At 42.3% G+C, this 17,540-nt stretch overlaps 3 protein-coding genes and 1 pseudogene across 5 annotated transcripts; 1 reads left to right on the top strand and 3 right to left on the bottom strand.

Moving 5' to 3' along the window:
• Positions 1 to 3,247: 3,247 nt before the first annotated feature.
• LOC115691454 (pentatricopeptide repeat-containing protein At1g22960, mitochondrial-like) lies at positions 3,248 to 9,201 on the top strand. 3 transcript variants are annotated; one of them, XM_030618078.2, is made up of 3 exons: positions 3,248 to 5,696; positions 5,834 to 5,855; positions 8,949 to 9,201. In XM_030618078.2, exon 1 carries the CDS (start codon positions 3,370 to 3,372, stop codon positions 5,569 to 5,571), a length of 2,202 nt encoding a protein of 733 aa, XP_030473938.1. In that variant the 5' UTR covers positions 3,248 to 3,369; the 3' UTR covers positions 5,572 to 5,696; positions 5,834 to 5,855; positions 8,949 to 9,201. The 3 variants fall into 3 exon arrangements, with proteins under 3 accessions (XP_030473938.1, XP_030473937.1, XP_030473936.1); XM_030618077.2 differs by having other exon boundaries at positions 5,834 to 5,875; XM_030618076.2 differs by lacking the exon at positions 8,949 to 9,201 and having other exon boundaries at positions 5,834 to 6,299.
• Positions 8,935 to 12,034, bottom strand: LOC115691455 (probable inactive receptor kinase At2g26730). Its single transcript, XM_030618079.2, has 2 exons — positions 10,759 to 12,034; positions 8,935 to 9,614 (listed from the first exon to the last, which is right to left on the bottom strand). Exons 1-2 carry the CDS (start codon positions 12,032 to 12,034, stop codon positions 8,935 to 8,937), a joined length of 1,956 nt encoding a protein of 651 aa, XP_030473939.2.
• Positions 12,035 to 13,087: 1,053 nt separating this feature from the next.
• On the bottom strand, positions 13,088 to 13,792 carry LOC115691449 (chlorophyll a-b binding protein CP24 10A, chloroplastic-like; annotated as a pseudogene).
• A 980-nt stretch (positions 13,793 to 14,772) lies between these two features.
• Positions 14,773 to 17,186, bottom strand: LOC115691450 (probable inactive receptor kinase At2g26730). Its single transcript, XM_030618072.1, has 2 exons — positions 15,893 to 17,186; positions 14,773 to 15,413 (listed from the first exon to the last, which is right to left on the bottom strand). The coding sequence occupies exons 1-2, from the start codon at positions 17,184 to 17,186 to the stop codon at positions 14,773 to 14,775; spliced, it is 1,935 nt and encodes a 644-aa protein (XP_030473932.1).
• Positions 17,187 to 17,540: the final 354 nt, after the last annotated feature.

The following is a 17,540-nucleotide window of genomic DNA, read 5'->3' as shown; positions in this document are numbered from 1 at the left end:
ACGATATTTGGTGATTTGGCTTTCAATTCGATATGTTTGGACGGTGGACAAAGAAAAGTTGTACGTGGATTATCCACATAAGATATTCAACTCAAATTAGAATATAATAATCATTTTAATTTGTTCAATTTTTATTATCTACATTATTCGATTACGTCATTTGTGTTGAATATCTTCTGTGAATAATCCATGTGTAAAGTTATTTTTTTGTCAACCATTCGAACTTATCGGATTGAAAGCCAAATCAACAAACTTCGTTAACTTGAATTAGCGAAATCACAATATTTGATATTTTTATATAGTTTAGGAATTAGATTGAATATTTACCAAAAGTTTAGGGACCATATTGAACAGATTTAAAATTTTGGGATGACGGTGCACATTCGGCTAAAGTTCAAGGATAGCATTGAATAAATTGAAAGTTTATAAACGACGCTGCACATTGAATCAAAATTCATGAAGTATTCGTGTCATTTTACTTAATGAAAACAAAAGATGTACTAACACACTGCCATGTGGGGAACATTAGCATTCATAGGAGTTGACTCCTTAGTTTCTTTTTTGTCACCTATTATGAATTGAAGGTTTTCGAATCGGCAAACAAGCTTTTGGTGATTCAAACGGACAAAAACTTTAGATGGTCATTTCCTTATGAGACTCTATGTTCAATTGAAGTTCAATGGCATGTGAGGGTTCTTAATTTGGGCCTTGCGCCTGAGCCCAACGAGGGGCGCACGACCCCTTTTGCTGGTTCACGAGCGGTGCCATCGCTGCCGCCCAGCGTCCTCCTTCCACTCGGCCCTCCCTTTCTCTCTCTAGGATTTGTTTGTCTTCTTACTTCCTATGTTATCTTCTTATTTTTGGACAAGAAGGCCTCTCAGTTTGGGGCAAAATGTGCACCTGCAACGCACATCAACAGCTAGCCAAGATTTCCCCGGAAATCACCATTGGAACCTTGAACATGTCATGTGGGGGAGGCAGCTTGAGAATCCCATCGATCAACTCTCAAACCCAACTCAAGTCTCATCAGTTAATCAATACCCATTTGTTTTTCCTTCTTTTGTTCAAATCAATACCCATTTGTTAAACATGCAAACAAGTGGGAATTTCGGCCACAATTTAATTATTGGGTCCAAAACGTCCAAGATGGAGTTTTTAGAACTTGAAGAGTGTTTTTGCAAGGCAGCTTGAGAATCCCATCGATCAACTCTCAAACCCAACTCAAGTCTCATCAGTTAATCAATACCCATTTGTTTTTCCTTCTTTTGGTCAAATCAATACCCATTTGTTAAACATGCAAACAAGTGGGAATTTCGGCCACAATTTAATTATTGGGTCCAAAACGTCCAACATGGAGTTTTTAGAACTTGAAGAGCGAATGCAGATTGATGGGCACGGTTAGTGATTGATTTGCAAGGCCGGAGAGTAAAAAGTTCGAGTTTTTATGTGTTTTAATGTGTTTTCTAGTTCCTAAGCCCTTACCTAGTTCCTAAATTTTTAGGCTGCGTTTGATCGTTTAGATTTTTAGTCAAGATATGACTTGATAGAATATGATATGAAATTTGAGAATTTCATTATATCCATCCACTATTTAGCAAATTGTAGTGATAAAACTAGATACTTTCATGTCCTATGATGTCCATTGTTTGGTATAAACAGTATACTGGTGTAAATGAACCTAAAAATGAACAAACATTGATGGTAAGAATCTCTTTTATGATTCAATGCTAAAGAAACCACAAATGCACCAAAGGAAGATCCACGATCTAAATCTTAAACAACAAAGAAGCTTAATGTAGCATCGACTAAGGCAAGAAATTTTAATAAGCACCCACAATATTGATAAGGTAGATCAACCAGCGAATGCTAAATTTAATAAGAAAGAGAAAACATGATCATTTATCTTTGCAATTCCAAAAATTTCAATGCTTGGATCCTCTCGCCATTTTCATGAAGTTTCAATGTGAATCACAAAGCTACAAGAGTGAAAGTGTTTCGACTCTTTTGCTAAGTCCTAGTCCTTTTACACCTTAAGAATTTAGAATTGAGTTTGATAATACATGAGAATTACTCTCAGGTGAGCGAATTCCTTTTCGGTTCTTTATCCAATTCGTTGGTGGTGAAACTTGAGTTCTTTGCCATTAGACAGTGGTTCGTCCCTTTATTATTTTTTTTTTGACAAACAATTTGTCCCTTTATGCCTTAGTAATTCTCACCACGCATCAATTTGTCAATTTTGAGGCCCCATTTCAGGGCTATTTTGTCTCAAAATCATGTTCCCCCAAACCAGCCTGCGACTGTTTTGCTCTCATAGGATATCGATCAGTTCCTTCCTGCCCAGTTGCTCGTTTTCTTACCAGTTTCCTTCTGTACTATTCTGCCTCCAAACATCTCATTCACTAGCATCAGAAGTTCACCCAACAAACAAGGTCATCATGTCCTGATCCGAGTGAATTAGGATCCCAAATTGGAAAGCTCCATTAAGCAATGATCACTCACTCATTAAGTTACTAGGTTGTTTAAAGTGTCCATTTTCTCGTTAAAGAAGAATTTCTTAAAAAAGAAAAAACAAATACACGCTGGACTTGCTTTTGGAGCAGTTCCAAGGATTACCACTTGTTAATCTCATGCTCTAGAGTGTTATTGGGATTTGGCTTCACCATGTTATACTATGGTATATTACCCCTACATTGCATTACGTATATTGCGTTTGGCTTCTAAGATAACGAGTGAGTACGAGCATCATATAGAACATGGCGGGACATGACTTGTCAAAAACCCACACCCAAGTTCCATAGCCTTGGGTCCGCTATCCCGATCATGATTTCCTTACCCACATAGGGAAACGCCGTTCATCTTTTAGGCTGATTGAGTCGTGCTCGTGAGCAATCTTGTTAGATGAAATTGACCATCACCGGACGACTTGCTATATTACAGGGTCGGACCGGCAATGTCACGACCCATTTGCCGTTACGCACCGCCGGTCCAATGAGATCGACCTTCTCTTTTTGTCTTTCTTTTACTTTTTCTTTTTCGATCATCTCTTTCCCTTTTTCTTTGTGTATCCCAATCTAGTGTTGGGATAACCTATCCAGGTTTTATATGGGCTTATCCGTGCTTATAAACGCCGGGATAGGGTTACGCCCCAACCCAATCAGCCCACCAAACCCGCCGGCGAAGGGCCCCAACTTCCCACCATGGAAGAAGCAAAACCCTTCGACTGCCGCCGAGGCCTCACGGGCGCAGCCGCCAAGCTCCTCCCACCTCTGTCGCTCTCCCATCCCCCGCCGACCTCGAACGACGCCTCCCTCCCCCCTCTTCAATGTCTAGGCGGAGGCGCGGCGGTCGCACCAGCTTCGCTCCTCCTCAATGACCCTCCCTCTCAAAGCTTCCAAAGCTTTGGCCACGACCCTCCCCGCTTCGCACCCCCGCCACCGCCTCAAGGTACGGCTGCTGCCCCCCCCGCTCCGCTTCTCTTTCCACGGCTGCTCGGCGTCGGTCCCCGACGAGCCCGCGCCGGTCTCGGAATCTCTGTACCGAGACCTGATCTTGACCACGGTCGCAAGGACGCCCCGGGCTTTCGCGAACAAGAAGTGGGTGTCTGATAAGTTCCGGGACCTGGTTGTCCACCCCGGGTTGCTCGCCCGGGTCCTGGGCTCGATCCGCGCGAGACCCAGGATTGCTTTGCGGTTGTTTCGATGGGTGCAGGTGCAGGACGGTTTTATCCGGTCTGAGCGCTCGTTCTGCGTGGTTCTTGAAATCTTGGCGGAGAACGGTTTGATGCGGTCGGCTTACTGGGTCGTGGATAAGGCGGTGAGCCTCGACATGGATGAGATTCTCGACGTTTTGGTCGGCGGGGGAGTGCGGTTCGAGGTCTTGGGGAAGCTTCTTGATATTCTGCTGTGGGTGTACACCAAGAAGTCGATGATTGGGCATTGTCTATCGACCTTTGATGAAATGGTGGGGAAAGGGATCTTGCCGGACGTGAAGAACTGTAATAGGATTCTCCGGATTCTTAGAGATAAGAAGCTCATAGTTAAAGCTCGAGTGATCTATAGGACGATGGAGGAGTTTGGCATAAAGCCGACCATCGTCACGTATAATACTTTGTTGGATTCGTATTGCAAGGAAGGTGAAATGCAGCAGGCGCTGGAGCTCTTGGCGGAGATGCATAAGAGAGAGTGCTTCCCGAATGATGTTACGTACAATGTGTTGATAAATGGGTTGTCCAAGAATGGAGAGCTAGAACAGGCCAAGGGACTGATTGAGAAGATGCTGAAGTTAGGAATAGAGGTCTCGGCACACACTTATAATCCTTTAATTTCTGGGTACTGCAGCAAGGGATTGCTTGTTGAGGCTCTAGGTATTGAGGAGGAGATGGAAGTTAGAGGGGCATCTCCTACTGTGGCAACTTACAATGCCATGATGTATGGCCTCTGTAAATGGGGGAAGATGGTTGATGCTAGACGACAATTCACGGAGATGGTCAAGAGGAATTTGCATCCGGACGTGGTTTCTTACAACACTCTTATATATGGGTATTGTAGATTGGGGAATATGAAAGAGGCCTTGCTCTTGTTTGAGGAGCTACAATACCATGATGCTGTTCCTAATGCCATCACTTACAATACCCTTATAGATGGTGCTTGTAGGAATGGCGACTTGGAGTTTGCTCAACACTTGAAAGATGAGATGATTAATCGAGGGATTCCTCCTGATGTTTATACTTATACCATCCTGGCTAATGCATCGTGTAAGTTGGGAGATTTATGTTTGGCTGAAAGCTTCTTCAATGAAATGTTGCGCAAAGGATTGGAGCCTGATCGTGTCTCGTACTCAACTCGTATAGTAAGTCAGCTCAAGCTAGGTGACGCTGGTATGGCGGTTGGCCTGCAAGAGGAGATGCTGGCAAAGGGTTTCCCTCCTGATTTGATCACTTACAATATATTTGTGCATGGGCTTGGCAAATTAGGCAACCTAGAAGAAGCATGTGACCTGTTGCAAAAGATGGTTCACAATGGTTTTTTGCCGGATCATGTAACTTACACCAGCATAATCCATGCTTTCTCGGAGATGGGCCAGCTCAGAAAAGCAAGGGAGCTGTTTTATGAGATGCGGAGCAAAGGATTAGTACCTTCAGTTGTGACGTACACAGTGTTGATCCATGCTTATGCCGGCCAGGGTAGGCTACAGATGGCTGGTACTTACTTCTCGGAGATGCAAGAGAAGAATATTACCCCTAATGTGATCACCTATAATGCTCTGATCAATGGTTTTTGCCGAGTGAGGAACATTGATCAGGCTTACAAATTTTTTGCCCTAATGGAGATGAGAGGAATCATTCCTAACAAGTATAGCTATACCATATTAATAAATGAAAACTGCAATAGGGGGGATTGGCAAGCAGCACTGAGGTTATACATAGAAATGTTAAGTAGAGATGTGCAGCCTGATTTTGTCACCCATAGTGCTTTGATGAAGCATTTGAACCAAGACTACAAGCTGCATGCAGTTCAATTGCTAGAGGATCTGATTACAGATAGCGAAGAATTTGCTTCTGCAGTGACTTAAAGTTCTATGCAGCATCTTGAATCTGAAGGCATTGTAAGTCGCAGACGTGCTAGTTCTTAAGCTTGCCACTTTGTTAAATTCAAAGTGGTTTCAACCATGCATGAATTCCCTGACCAGTTCCACAAGTAAGAGTTGCGTTATCTCAGGGTTTGTCTGTCAGTTGCTTGTGGTGTGTCTTTTAGTCTTTGCATTTACCATTCATTTTTAAAATTCACGAATATCAATATCCTGCTTAACTTCTTTCTGGTAATATGCTTTTCAGGCGGAACTTCTAATACATCAAGGTCAGAGACTAAACCTGCTGGTATGGTTGTATATACAAGATTTTTTCCCCCTTTGTGGGCATTAATAATCTATACGTGACCAGCTTTTGAGACTATCTTCCAGTCATTCATTCAGAGGCTAAATAGTGATATAGTGGCAATACCGAGCATGAGGTTGAGATTCATAGCATAAAGATATCGTATTTACCTAGGAGATCCTTGGCTGTGAATATTATGATATTCAGAGATTTGTGTAACCTCTTCTTTTTGCTTGGTTCTCGGTGAAGAGCGAAGAAGTAGGATTTAGATAGCCAACCCTTGCTAGTCCGCATGGTTGAGCCATTCTGCTTCTTTGTATAGTATACATTTTTAATTGGAGAATCAAAGTATTTGTTGTAATTGGCCTCATTGAATCGATGTACTTTCCATTCTTTGATATGTAAGCCTAACTTTGATATTTGGCGATGATTTGGCGTCTCCTGCTTTACAAATTATACACTGTTTTGTGTTGTCTTCCGGAGAAAATGTGATGTAACTTGAGAGACTATCTATGCATCAAGACAGTCTTTAAAAGTCCCAAGTTAGCTATGCGAAACGGAAAGATCTTATTGAAATCTTTTGTACGCATGTACTTTACAATGATTGGCATGTTTAAAAATTATTGTGGTCATTTCTTCATTTCCAAAGAAGTACTTCAGTTTTTGATCTCTGGTAATTAGTTCCTAGCCTACAGTCCTTTTTGGTGGATCATATATAATTGCATTATATTATCGAGGTGTTAAAAACAATACTAAAGAGTGCATAGTTTTGCATATATGTGGCTTCCCTTCTGAAGCTGTTTTGTTCAGGCCCTATAGGGCGCTACTGTTCATGGAATTTTGTTTATCTTTCAAAAGAAAAGGAAAAAAAAGATGATATTATCGATGATGAGATTGGAAAATTTCTAATTAAATGAAGGATGCGCAAATTTATTGGACCAATATTAACTGCTAACAATAAGCTGGGGAGATTGGGGAAGGGGCAAGGGTAAGGATTGTTGACAATCCTAACTTAAAGTAATTGGAGACTTGTGAGTAGTCAGCCCTCTGGAATAAGTCCTTAGATCCATCTAGTTTTGTTCGAACTTTTGCAAATGACCCATAGCGTACTCTGTTTATGACAATATCTGGATGATAAAGAAGTTTTAGGATGGATGATGAACTTTGCCCTATTTCAGACTTGATTCTTGAATAATGGACTGGTCAGCTAAGACATCTTGAATAGGAAGATCTTAGAAGTTCTTTTTTTGGTCAGAAGATCTTACAAGTTCTAAAAAGTAAAGGAAATATGAAAAGTCAGATGAAATTGGATAATTGTGCTTTTGGTAACTGTTACGATCAATATTACAAAGAACTATCACCTTAACTGCCTGCATCATCTCTAAGTGCAACCATAACTGGGAATGTGTTGTTGACCAAAAAATAAAACATCAAAAAAATAAGTGGGAATGAATTATACCATTCATTTTACACATACTATCTATCCCCTAGCTTCTCCATCTGTCAAGAGATCACATAATATTAAATGTCTTTAGAGAGTGGTTCTGTGCACTAGACAGGATCAGATCCGTTGCTTTTGACTGTACATGGATAGTTTGCTCTTATGCTGATGATAAACCAATTTTCTAAATTTAATTGCTGTACTTAGTATATGTTTGTCTTGTAATAGAGCTCTTTTTGTATATCAATTTGCACCTTCTCGGTGCCCTATAGTTAAGTTACTTTTGCCTATCCAAAATTTATAAAAATGGTGAACTTAGGTTCTAGAGATCTGTTACTCTTGAGTGGTCTTTTCATCCTTGATGACATTTATCTCAATAGTTCAAGCATTGACTCATCTATGTCAAGCATTGTATTGGAAACTAAGTTGTGCATGAAAAGTGTATGCAGTGCAGTAATATTGGAAGTCAGGGGACACCCAAATGAAACAGCGTGCCTAATCCATTATTTTTTGTGTTTATGCAAACTGAGTGAAAAGCTGGACTTTCACACGAGTTGCTCAAATGTTAGGAACTTCCTGGTCACAAATAGAAGGTTCACAGATAGTCCTCTGATTGGAAGGTTCACAGAGAAGAAAGGTTTATAGTTATGAGAAATTCGTAACATATTGAGGAGCTCTGTAACAATTATGTCTTTTTAGTTCGATTTTTTTTTATTGTCTTGGTTTTAGTTTCTACTTTTGACGTTGCTCTGTAATGTATAAGAAGCCCTCCTTTCATGTATTCAATAGGGGAAATTCCATGGTTTACTACTCCAGATTGGATGGCTTGTCATTCGCTTGCTTAATAGTTTTGTTTTTGAATAATTTTCTATGATATGATAACCTTCTTCCAGTATATCTTAATGAAGGGTTGAGACTCTGGTCTCAGTGTTTATCTGGATTTTGGTTTGATAGTAGAATCATGGTTGCTCCACATATTATGAACAAGCCATGCCTTAGCAGATGACTATGCCTTTCATGGGGCTGTTCAGCCATTCAATTTCTCCATGGTATTTCTGCCGGAAATTTTACTATTTCTTGTATTGGTTTTTTCTTGCTTGTATTATTTTTCATTTTAGATTTTTCTCCAGCAGTAGTTACGGTTTGATGCTGCCAATACTGTGTCTTTTGTCAAGTTAATCTTACAGTCGCCTCTATAAGAAACTATGGGCAACAGAGCATTCTGCTGCTGAGTATGCACGCAACTTATCCTCAAGTGTGCGAAATTTAATCATGAACTCTCCGCGCCATTCAGTGAGGTTTTTATACACTCAAAACTTGAAGTCAATCAGATCTCTCCTACTCTGGAATTCGTTCAGTAGCAGAATGGTTATCCTATACTCCACTTTGAGTTTCTTTTCCTTTTTGCATCCCCTATTGCTCAAGATTCAATCTAAAGAAGAAACTTTCGGAGTTTACATTTATTCTTGTGTAAACTACATGAAAAATATTTGAATTCGCCATTTATTATGTGACTCATAATCTATCTCATCATTGCAAACTAAGATTACTCAGCTCACTGCTGGGACATTTATGTTAGTGTTGTTTTCACAGCCAACCCAATAAAAATCCTTATCATTTCTCATCTGTCATCAGCAACAGCAATGGACGATGTCGTCGAGAAAGACTCGTCAGTAAGGGACCGATCGATCGACACGTCCTCGTCGTCCTCGGAATCGACCGCCACCTTCATATTCTCAATCTCCTGTGTGATCTCTGCCATCTCGGGACGCTTATCTGGCGACTTATTACAACACTTCATTGCAAGCTGCAGCAACTGGACCATCCCGTGGGCAGCACTTTTCTGCACTGATATCTCGGAGTCAAAGATCTCGGCTGTCCATTCCTCTCTCACTGCCCGGTGGACCCAGCTGCAGAGGTCCACGCCTTTGACTCCCGGTGGGGCCGCATGGGCGCAGACTCGACCAGTGAGTAGTTCGAGAAGCAGACAACCGTAGCTCCACACGTCGGTCTTCGGGGAGATCCGTCGCGTGGTTTGGTATTCAGGGGATTTGAAGCAGACCATGGATTGCGCGGCGATGGGGAGCGCGATGAGAGAGGAGAGGCCATAGTCAGAGACAAGGATGATGTTGTTTTGATTGAGGAGGACATTGGTCGATTTCAGGTTCCCATGTGGAATTTTGATATTTGTTCTCGAGGTGGAGTTGATGTGGAGGTACTGAAGGGCACGAGCCACCCCTCGAGCAGCTGATAATCTGGAGTTCCACCTGAATGGGACCCGTTCTTTGCTTCCCCTTCCTCCTATGGTAGTGGTTTTTATTAGATGACCATCACATCATATGCACAAAATGGCACAAAGTACCATATCTACGCAACTAAATTATTAGAACTTATATATTTTTCTAGTTATTGAAGAGTGAGATTATGACAACCCATGTAAAAGATTAAAATTCGAGCATGAGGAAGTCTTATAAAATGGAAAGGGAATGGATTGTAATGGATGGAGTGAATCAGTGTGTAATCAACACTTCGAATCCTGGATAGGAAGGGCTGAATCAATTGGACCAGTTTGTTTCATTTCTTCTTTTAATTATGACCTGACCGATCAAGACCCGGTCAAGTGTGATGTTGACCCCTGTTGAACTGGTCAACCAAATCTTTGACTTTTCGAAAAGTTGAGAGTTGTTTGCAGTAACATCCCGCGACCTCTGGGATGTGCAAAGAGCGTGTTGGCCATCTGAGCTAGGCACTCTTTGGGCACGGTGGCTACTGTATATCTTTTACTACTGAACTGTGCAGCCCGTTTACCAGCGGTTCCATCTAGTTGGTGCATTTCCTACCAAAAAATAAGGACTTACTATTTTGTTTATGTGTAATTTGCTTGCAGAATGATTGATGTAGGGTTTTCAGAAGCAGCACCTGAGAAAGAAGGCTTAATGCTTGCTAAAGATGGGGGATGGCCAAAAATAGTTGTTGAGACGAACTCAGAACTGGTGTTCAAACTGCTTTAAAGGCCACAGCATGGAACTAATTTGAAGCTGGAACCAGTGGTTACTGATATGTGATCTACACACCAGCTTTCAGCTGTAGGATTTGCTTGTTTTCCTTACTTTTTTGTTAATGTCTATAGAAATTGCATATTTTAAGTATGTGATTAGGTTCCATAGCTCTAGAAGTTAACTAGCTTTTTAGGACTTGGTAGGCTGGGTTCTAACGTAATCTTATTTACTTCCTCATGTTTATAAGACTAATTACCATTGAAGAGAATTTCTGATGACTTGCAAGAGGGAAATCCTAAGGCTAATACTCAGGTCGTGGTGAATAGTGTGTTGTTCCTGGTCATTGATGTGCTTTCCAGGACACTACTTGATTTGGTTTGAAGGCACAGAGAGAGAGAGAGAGACAGAGAGAGAGAGAGAGAGAGAGAGAGAGAGAGAGAGCTCACCGTGAATGCGGTTGAACAAGTTGCCTTTCTCTGCATATCTGTAGATCAACAGCTTCTCTTGCTTAGAGAAGAAGTAGGCAAGAGGAGTAATCAGATTCGGGTGTTTCTGATTGGCAAGCAACTGCAATTGCCTTGTAAACTCTTCACTGGTCATCGGCTTCAGATTCCTCATCCTCTTCACCGCGAGGGCTTGCCCGTTATCCAAGATCGCCTTGTAAGTGTTACCAAAGATGCCTTTCCCAAGTCCCTCTGCAGATGCCTTCAAAAGATCACTCAATTCGAACCCTCCACCATTTTCCAAGAATATAAGCTTCCCTCTATCTTCTCCTCTCTCGACAACTCTACTGCTCTCAACCGCCTCGCTTCTCTCTTCTTTCTCCTCCTCTGCTACTTCATCTTGCCTATTCTCTTGGGTCACAGGTTTTTTGAGCTTCTTGGCCTTCTTTTTGTACAAAATGAACAGCAAGATCACAGCAAGTAGAGCCACCACGTCGAAAAGCAGAAAAAGAATAAGAAAGCCAATAATGGAAGAACTCTTTCTTTTTCCAGTATCATTATGTGCATATCCGGAAGGATTGGAAGGCGACGGGCCATCGCTAACTGAGTCGTGGGCGCTAAAGTTTTCACAGGAGTTAGGTGTGGGTGATCCGCATAGTCCCGGGTTGTCTGAGAACGAATCCAAGCTGAATGATTGGACAACCTGCGTCAATGGGATTTGCCCACTTAGATTGTTGTGTGACACATTGAAGGAGATCAAGGTAGGTTGATTAAACCCTGGGATTTTCCCTGTCAAGTTGTTGTTCTGAAGCTGCAATGATGCTAGTAAAGCTAGACCCGGGAGCGACTCCGAGATTGGACCGTGGAACTTGTTCCCCGAGAGGTCAATTTGGGCCAACTTCTGATTTCCTGAAAAATTCATTATATTCCCTAGAAGTGCATTGTTCTTGAAGCTCAGGATGGACAGCTCGGAGAACTGAATGAGGGCATTGAAATTGATCAGCCCCTTCAGAACCATACCTTCCAGTACTATTCCTGTGACATGGCCATTGTTGCACAGAATGCCGTACCATCTCGGTGGATCGTCCATATAGCAATGTATGCCAGTCCAGTTACTGTTCAAGAAGGGGTTGTTGAAAGCGGCTCTCAGAACATAAAGAGCGGCTCTCTCATCTTCGTCGTAACCTACTGAAGGAGCACTACTTGCGGTGATCCCATGGTTAAGCAGCGAGATGAATAAGGCTAGGAATAATTTTCTGAGCGACTTTGGAGAACCCATTATGCTGAACATCAGAAGGTGGATGTGTGTGTTTCTATGGGATTTCAGTGACGATCATAGCGTAGTGGAAATTGCTTATAGGTATGCTCGGATGCTCGATGAAATCGCGGATATGCTCTTTGGTGAAACCATGCCACGGCTATTAGGTGGCTTTGTTTGAAGATGGAACCAAGACAGGTTTGTTGCATCTGTACTGGAACTTCTCAGCTGAAGATCCCTAGGCAGGCTGGCTTCACATTGTACCTCGTTGAGCTGCTAAATCTCATGGAATGTTCCCTCAGTTTTGACCACCTAATAATTATTTACTACCTATTTGTCATCGCCAACCTTGTTGCAGGATCCAGTTTGTCTATGGAGAGGATTGTTTATTATTCTGGGTTCATATCATCAATCTAGCAACTTTAGTTTTGTGCAATCTGATTTTCGCAAATTTGCGAAAGATTTCCTTTATAATTTACTTCGTTTTGTGCTTGTAATTAGCAGAAAAGAAACCATTTTTTGGCATGTCTTCGCTTTGGCTGTTTAACCTTAAGTATAAAATTGCGATGTCCAATTGTTGATGGATAGTCCTGTATTTTGAATTTGGTTATTTCAATCCTCATGCTTTAAATTAGGATTAATACCACGAAAAACTCCAAACCGGTACATATGTGATAAATTTACATCAAACTAAGTTTTTGATCACCAAAAATCTCAAACTGGTACATTTGTAACAAATTTACCATCTGTTAATTTTCATTAAATTTTATTATTAAATTGCTGAGTTTGAGACGTGTGACAGTTGATGGGTGTACCAGTTTGGGGTTTTACCTCTCTGTTTGTCCTAGGTTTACCAATTTGTAATTTTTCGTAGTATTAATCCAATTCAACAGAGGGTAAATTTGTTACAAGTGTACCGGTTCAGAGTTTTTTATTGTCAAAAAAATTAGTTCGGGATAAATTTATCATAGGTATACCAGTTTGGGGTTTTTCGTGGTATTAACCCTTTAAATTGTTGGTCATTACCTGCTTCGTAAACTCTATGCGACAAATCATCTTGTTTATTAAAGTGTCAAAAACAAACTTTCTCGTGTGGTATCCTTCAATCACTCTAGGGATATGTTGGCAATTTACGGTTACATAAAATACATTCTCAATCACGATCTCTCAGACAACAAGAGAGGCTCAATTCTGTCTTAAGTTTTCAATCTTTTCCCCCAAGTCCAATTGATCTACAAGTACAAACATTTGACTCATTTAAGTTCAAATTCTTTACGATCCAAGAGCCCCAGCATGGGTTTTGCCCTGCCCAGCCTCAAAGTAAAAGATCAAAATGGCTACATAAAAATCCGGGCATGCTTGATCTCGGCTAGCTTCAACCTGTCCAGCTTCTCCACTTCTGGAATGTAGACCCCGGCCTTGATTATCCTGCCGAGGCAGAGTGCGTCGAAGAACTTGCCTCCTGGGTAGCCTAAATCATCCGTGGCATTGCCAAAGTTCTCGGCTGTCATTGACCCGGTGTGGCCCAGTCCACTGGCTGTGAGTCCGGGTTGAGGAAGTCGACCCACCACTTGCTCTCGACCCACCCCATGAGGATGAGTTGAGTCTCGAAGAGGGACGGGACCCGAAGGAGAAGGGGGCGATTGCGCCCGGGTTAGCACTGTCCTCGAAGCTGCCGACCACCACGGTCATGGCCCTCTGGCTGTGGATGAGCTCGGCCTCTTAGTACCACTTGAGGAATGCCAGGTCGTTGGGAAGTCTGAGCCGGTCAAACCCAAATCACCTGGGAGCCTGCATTTTGTTGTTTCCATAGCTCAAGAGTTGGGGAGGAGATACTCTCCAAATTGGAGGTGAAAAAATCCATGACTCCGAATGAGCTTCTGAGAAGAACGAAACTTAAATAATTCATTCTTATCATTATTCTTGATTGAGCAGGATTTCAAAGTGTTAATGTTAGGCCAAATTAGACAAACTGAGTGAACCTATAAAGATTTCAGTGTCATTTGTCTTGAATTAATGAATTATCTAAAACTTATCTAGGAACTCGTTTGATGAAAATACTGGAATAATGGCAAACTTGGTCACTTTGTTCTCTATCAGCGGTACAAATTGGCTGTTTCAATCTCATGGTGCATAATTATTTTAAGGATAAGTGCTCCAGAAATCTTAAAACTTATTGTGAAAGTGCAATTGAATTTTAAAACTTTCGAAAAAATAAATAAATTCACTCTGTCAACTTGCACGCCATCAAGGCACTCAAGGCTGATGAAGTTGCCACCGCCCTTCACATGCATCGAGATCATGCAATAACGGCTCGTCAAGGATGGACAGACTGACTGACGATTTGGTTGAACTTTTTGGGTTTGGCGTTGCTTACAATAATTAGTCAATGGCAACAAGTGGTTGACTAGAAGCACGCCAGACACTGGCAGGTACTTGACTATGCACCTACATACTATACTATACGAGCTTCCTGACTTGTTATGGAGAATATTAATTATCCTGCGTAGAGATCGGAATTGAAAAGAGGCGCACAATAGAAGGATATCAGTTATTTTGAGCAAACCAATTCATAACAGATACTGATCTTTGTAGCATCAATAATAGCAGACAACATTCTTCTGTGAACTCCATGTCTTCTTTGTTTTCGTGGGTTAATGTTATTTGGACAATGTTCAAAGAAGATTCAATGACAGGAAACAATATGATCTGTTTCCACAGCCAACCTAATAGAAGTCCTTATCATTTATCAACTGTCATCACCAGGAGCTTTGGACAATGTTGTCAGGCGACGTGACAAATTTGTCCTCGCAATCGTCGGCCACCTTCATATTCTCAATCTCCTGCGCGATCTCCGCCATCTCGGGACGCTTATCAGGAGACTCATCACAGCAACGTATCGCTATCTGCAGCAACTCGAGCATCTGATTGGCTAACCTTCTCTCCTCTCTGATCTCGGAGTCGAAGATCTCGCCAGTCCATTCCTCTCTCACTGCCTGGTGGGCGTAGCTGCAGAGATCCACGCCATCAACTCCCGATGGGGCCGCATGGGCACAGACTCGGCCAGTGAGAAGTTCGAGAAGCAGACAACCGTAGCTCCAGACATCCGTCTTCGGGCAGATCAGTCGCGTGGTTTGGTATTCAGGGGATTTGAAGCAGACCATGGATCGCACGGCAATGGGGAGTGTGACAAGAGAGGAGAGGCCGTAGTCAGAGACAATGACGGTGTCGTCTTGATTGAGGAGGACATTAGTTGACTTCAGGTTCCCATGCGGGACGATGACGTTTGGTATTGAGTTGGAGTTGATGTGGAGGTAGTGTAGGGCACGAGCCACGCCTTGAGCAGCTGATAGTCTGGAGTTCCACCTGAATGGCACCCGCTCTTTGCTTCCCCTTCCTCCTGCGGACTGGTTTTCATTAGATGATAATTACAATAAGAACAAAGTGCCACAAACTAGCATGCCGCTTTTATGGCCGCCGGCATGGAACCGATCAGCGGCTGGAACTGGTGTTTACTGATATCTGATCTATCCAGCAGCTTTCAATGGTAGGATATGCTTGCTTTCGTTATTTGCTTGCTATAAGAATTACCTATTTTAAGTATTTGATTAGATTCCATAGCTCAAAAAGTTAGGTGGTTCTTTTGAACTTGCTATGCTGGGTTCTACTAATCTTTCCTAGTTCCTTATATTTCTAAGACTAATTACCAAGTAATAGAATGTCTAATGACTAATGACTTGTCACTGAATGAGTAGACAGGGAAATCCTAAGGCTAATACTCGGGTCGTGGTGAATGGTGTTGTTCCTGGTCATTGATGTGCTTTCCTGGACACTACTAGATTTGGTTTGAATGCCATAAGAGAGATAGAGAGAGCTTGCCGTGAATGCGGTTGAACAAGTTGCCTTTCTCTGCGTATCTATAGATCAACAGCTTCTGTTGCTTTGAGAAGAAGCAGGTGAGAGGAGGAATCAGATTCGGGTGCTTCTGATCGGCGAGCAACTGCAATCGTCTCGTGAACTCCTTGCTGGTCATTGGCTTCAGGTTTTTCAAAATCTTCACCACGAGGGCTTGCCTGTCATCCAAGATCGCCTTGTAGGTGTTCCCAAAGATGCCTTTCCCGATTCCCTCCGGAGATGCCTTCAAAAGATCACTATATTCGAATTCTCCACCGTTTTCGGAGAGTATAAGCTTCTCTCTATCTTCTCCCCTCTCTACGACTCTGCCGCTCTCCACTGCCTCGCTTTTCTCTTCTTTCTCATCCACTGCTTCTTCTTCTCTGCTATTCTCTTGGTTCAATGATTGTTTGAGCTTCTTGGCCTTCTTATAGCACAAGATAGAGATCAAGATCACAGCAAGTAGAGCCACCATGCTGAACAGCAGAAAAATAATGCGAAAGTCAGAATTGGAATGACCCTTGCGTTTTTCAGGATCCTCAATGGAAGGATTGGAAGACAACGGGGCATTGCTCGGTGGCTCAGGGGAGCTCATGTAATTGCAGGAGTTATGCGAGGGCGGTCTGTACAATCCCAGGTTGCCCGAGTATGAATCCAGGCCGAATGATTTGAAAAGTGGCGTCGATGGGATTGGTCCACTCAAATCGTTGTTGGACACGTTGAAGGAGATTAAGGTAGATTGATTAAACTCAGGGATTTCTCCTGTCAAGTTGTTGTTCTGGAGCTGCAACGATGCTAGTAAAGCTAGACTCAAAAGCGACTTGGAGATTGGACCGTGGAACTTGTTCCCTGACAGGTCGATTCGGGCCAACTTCTGATTTCCCGAAAAGTTCATTATTTCCCCTAGAAGAGCATTGTTCTTGAAGCTCAGGATGGATAGCTCGGAGAAGTGAATGAAGGCGTTGAAATTGATCAGCCCCTTCAGCCCCATACCTTCCAGTACTATTCCTGTGACATGGCCCTTGCTGCACTGGATGCCGTACCATCTGGGATCGTCCATAGAACAATGTATGCTAGTCCAGTTATTGTTCAAGAAAGGGTTATTGAAAGTGGCTCTCAGAGCATAAAGAGCGTTTCTCTCGTCTCCATCATAACCTAGCGAAGAATCACTACTTCCGGTGATCCGAAGGTTTAGCAGCAAGATGAATAAGGCTAAGCATGATTTTCTGAGCGACGTTGAGGAACCCATTATGCTGAACATCAGAAGGTGGATGTGCATGTTTCTACGGGAAATTGGCGATGATCATAGCGCAGTGAAATGCTAATAGATATGCTTGGATGCTCGATGAAACCGCGGGTATACTCCTAGGTCAAACTATGCCCCAGCTAATAGGTGGCTTTGTTCGAAGATGGAGCTAATAAGACAGTTTTGTTGCATCTGCGTTGGATCTTCTCAGCTGAAGATTCCTAGGCAAAGGCATCGTCCCTCGTTGAACTGCAATTCTTTTGGAATGTAGGAAATGTTCCCTCAGTCTTCACCACCTAATAATCATTCACTGCCTCTCTGTCATTACCATCCTTATTGCATAAGCCAGCTTGCATATGGAGAGTACCGTTTACTTTTCCGGGTTTA

The sequence above is a fragment of the Syzygium oleosum genome, unplaced genomic scaffold (genome assembly GCF_021117445.2).
Source record: "Syzygium oleosum isolate NSW1041296 unplaced genomic scaffold, Sole_v2.1 Sole_v2.27, whole genome shotgun sequence".
In the NCBI taxonomy this organism is placed as follows: Eukaryota; Viridiplantae; Streptophyta; class Magnoliopsida; order Myrtales; family Myrtaceae; genus Syzygium; species Syzygium oleosum.
The sequence above is the reverse complement of the archived record's forward strand: the minus strand, read 5'-3'. Positions and strand labels throughout refer to the sequence as shown.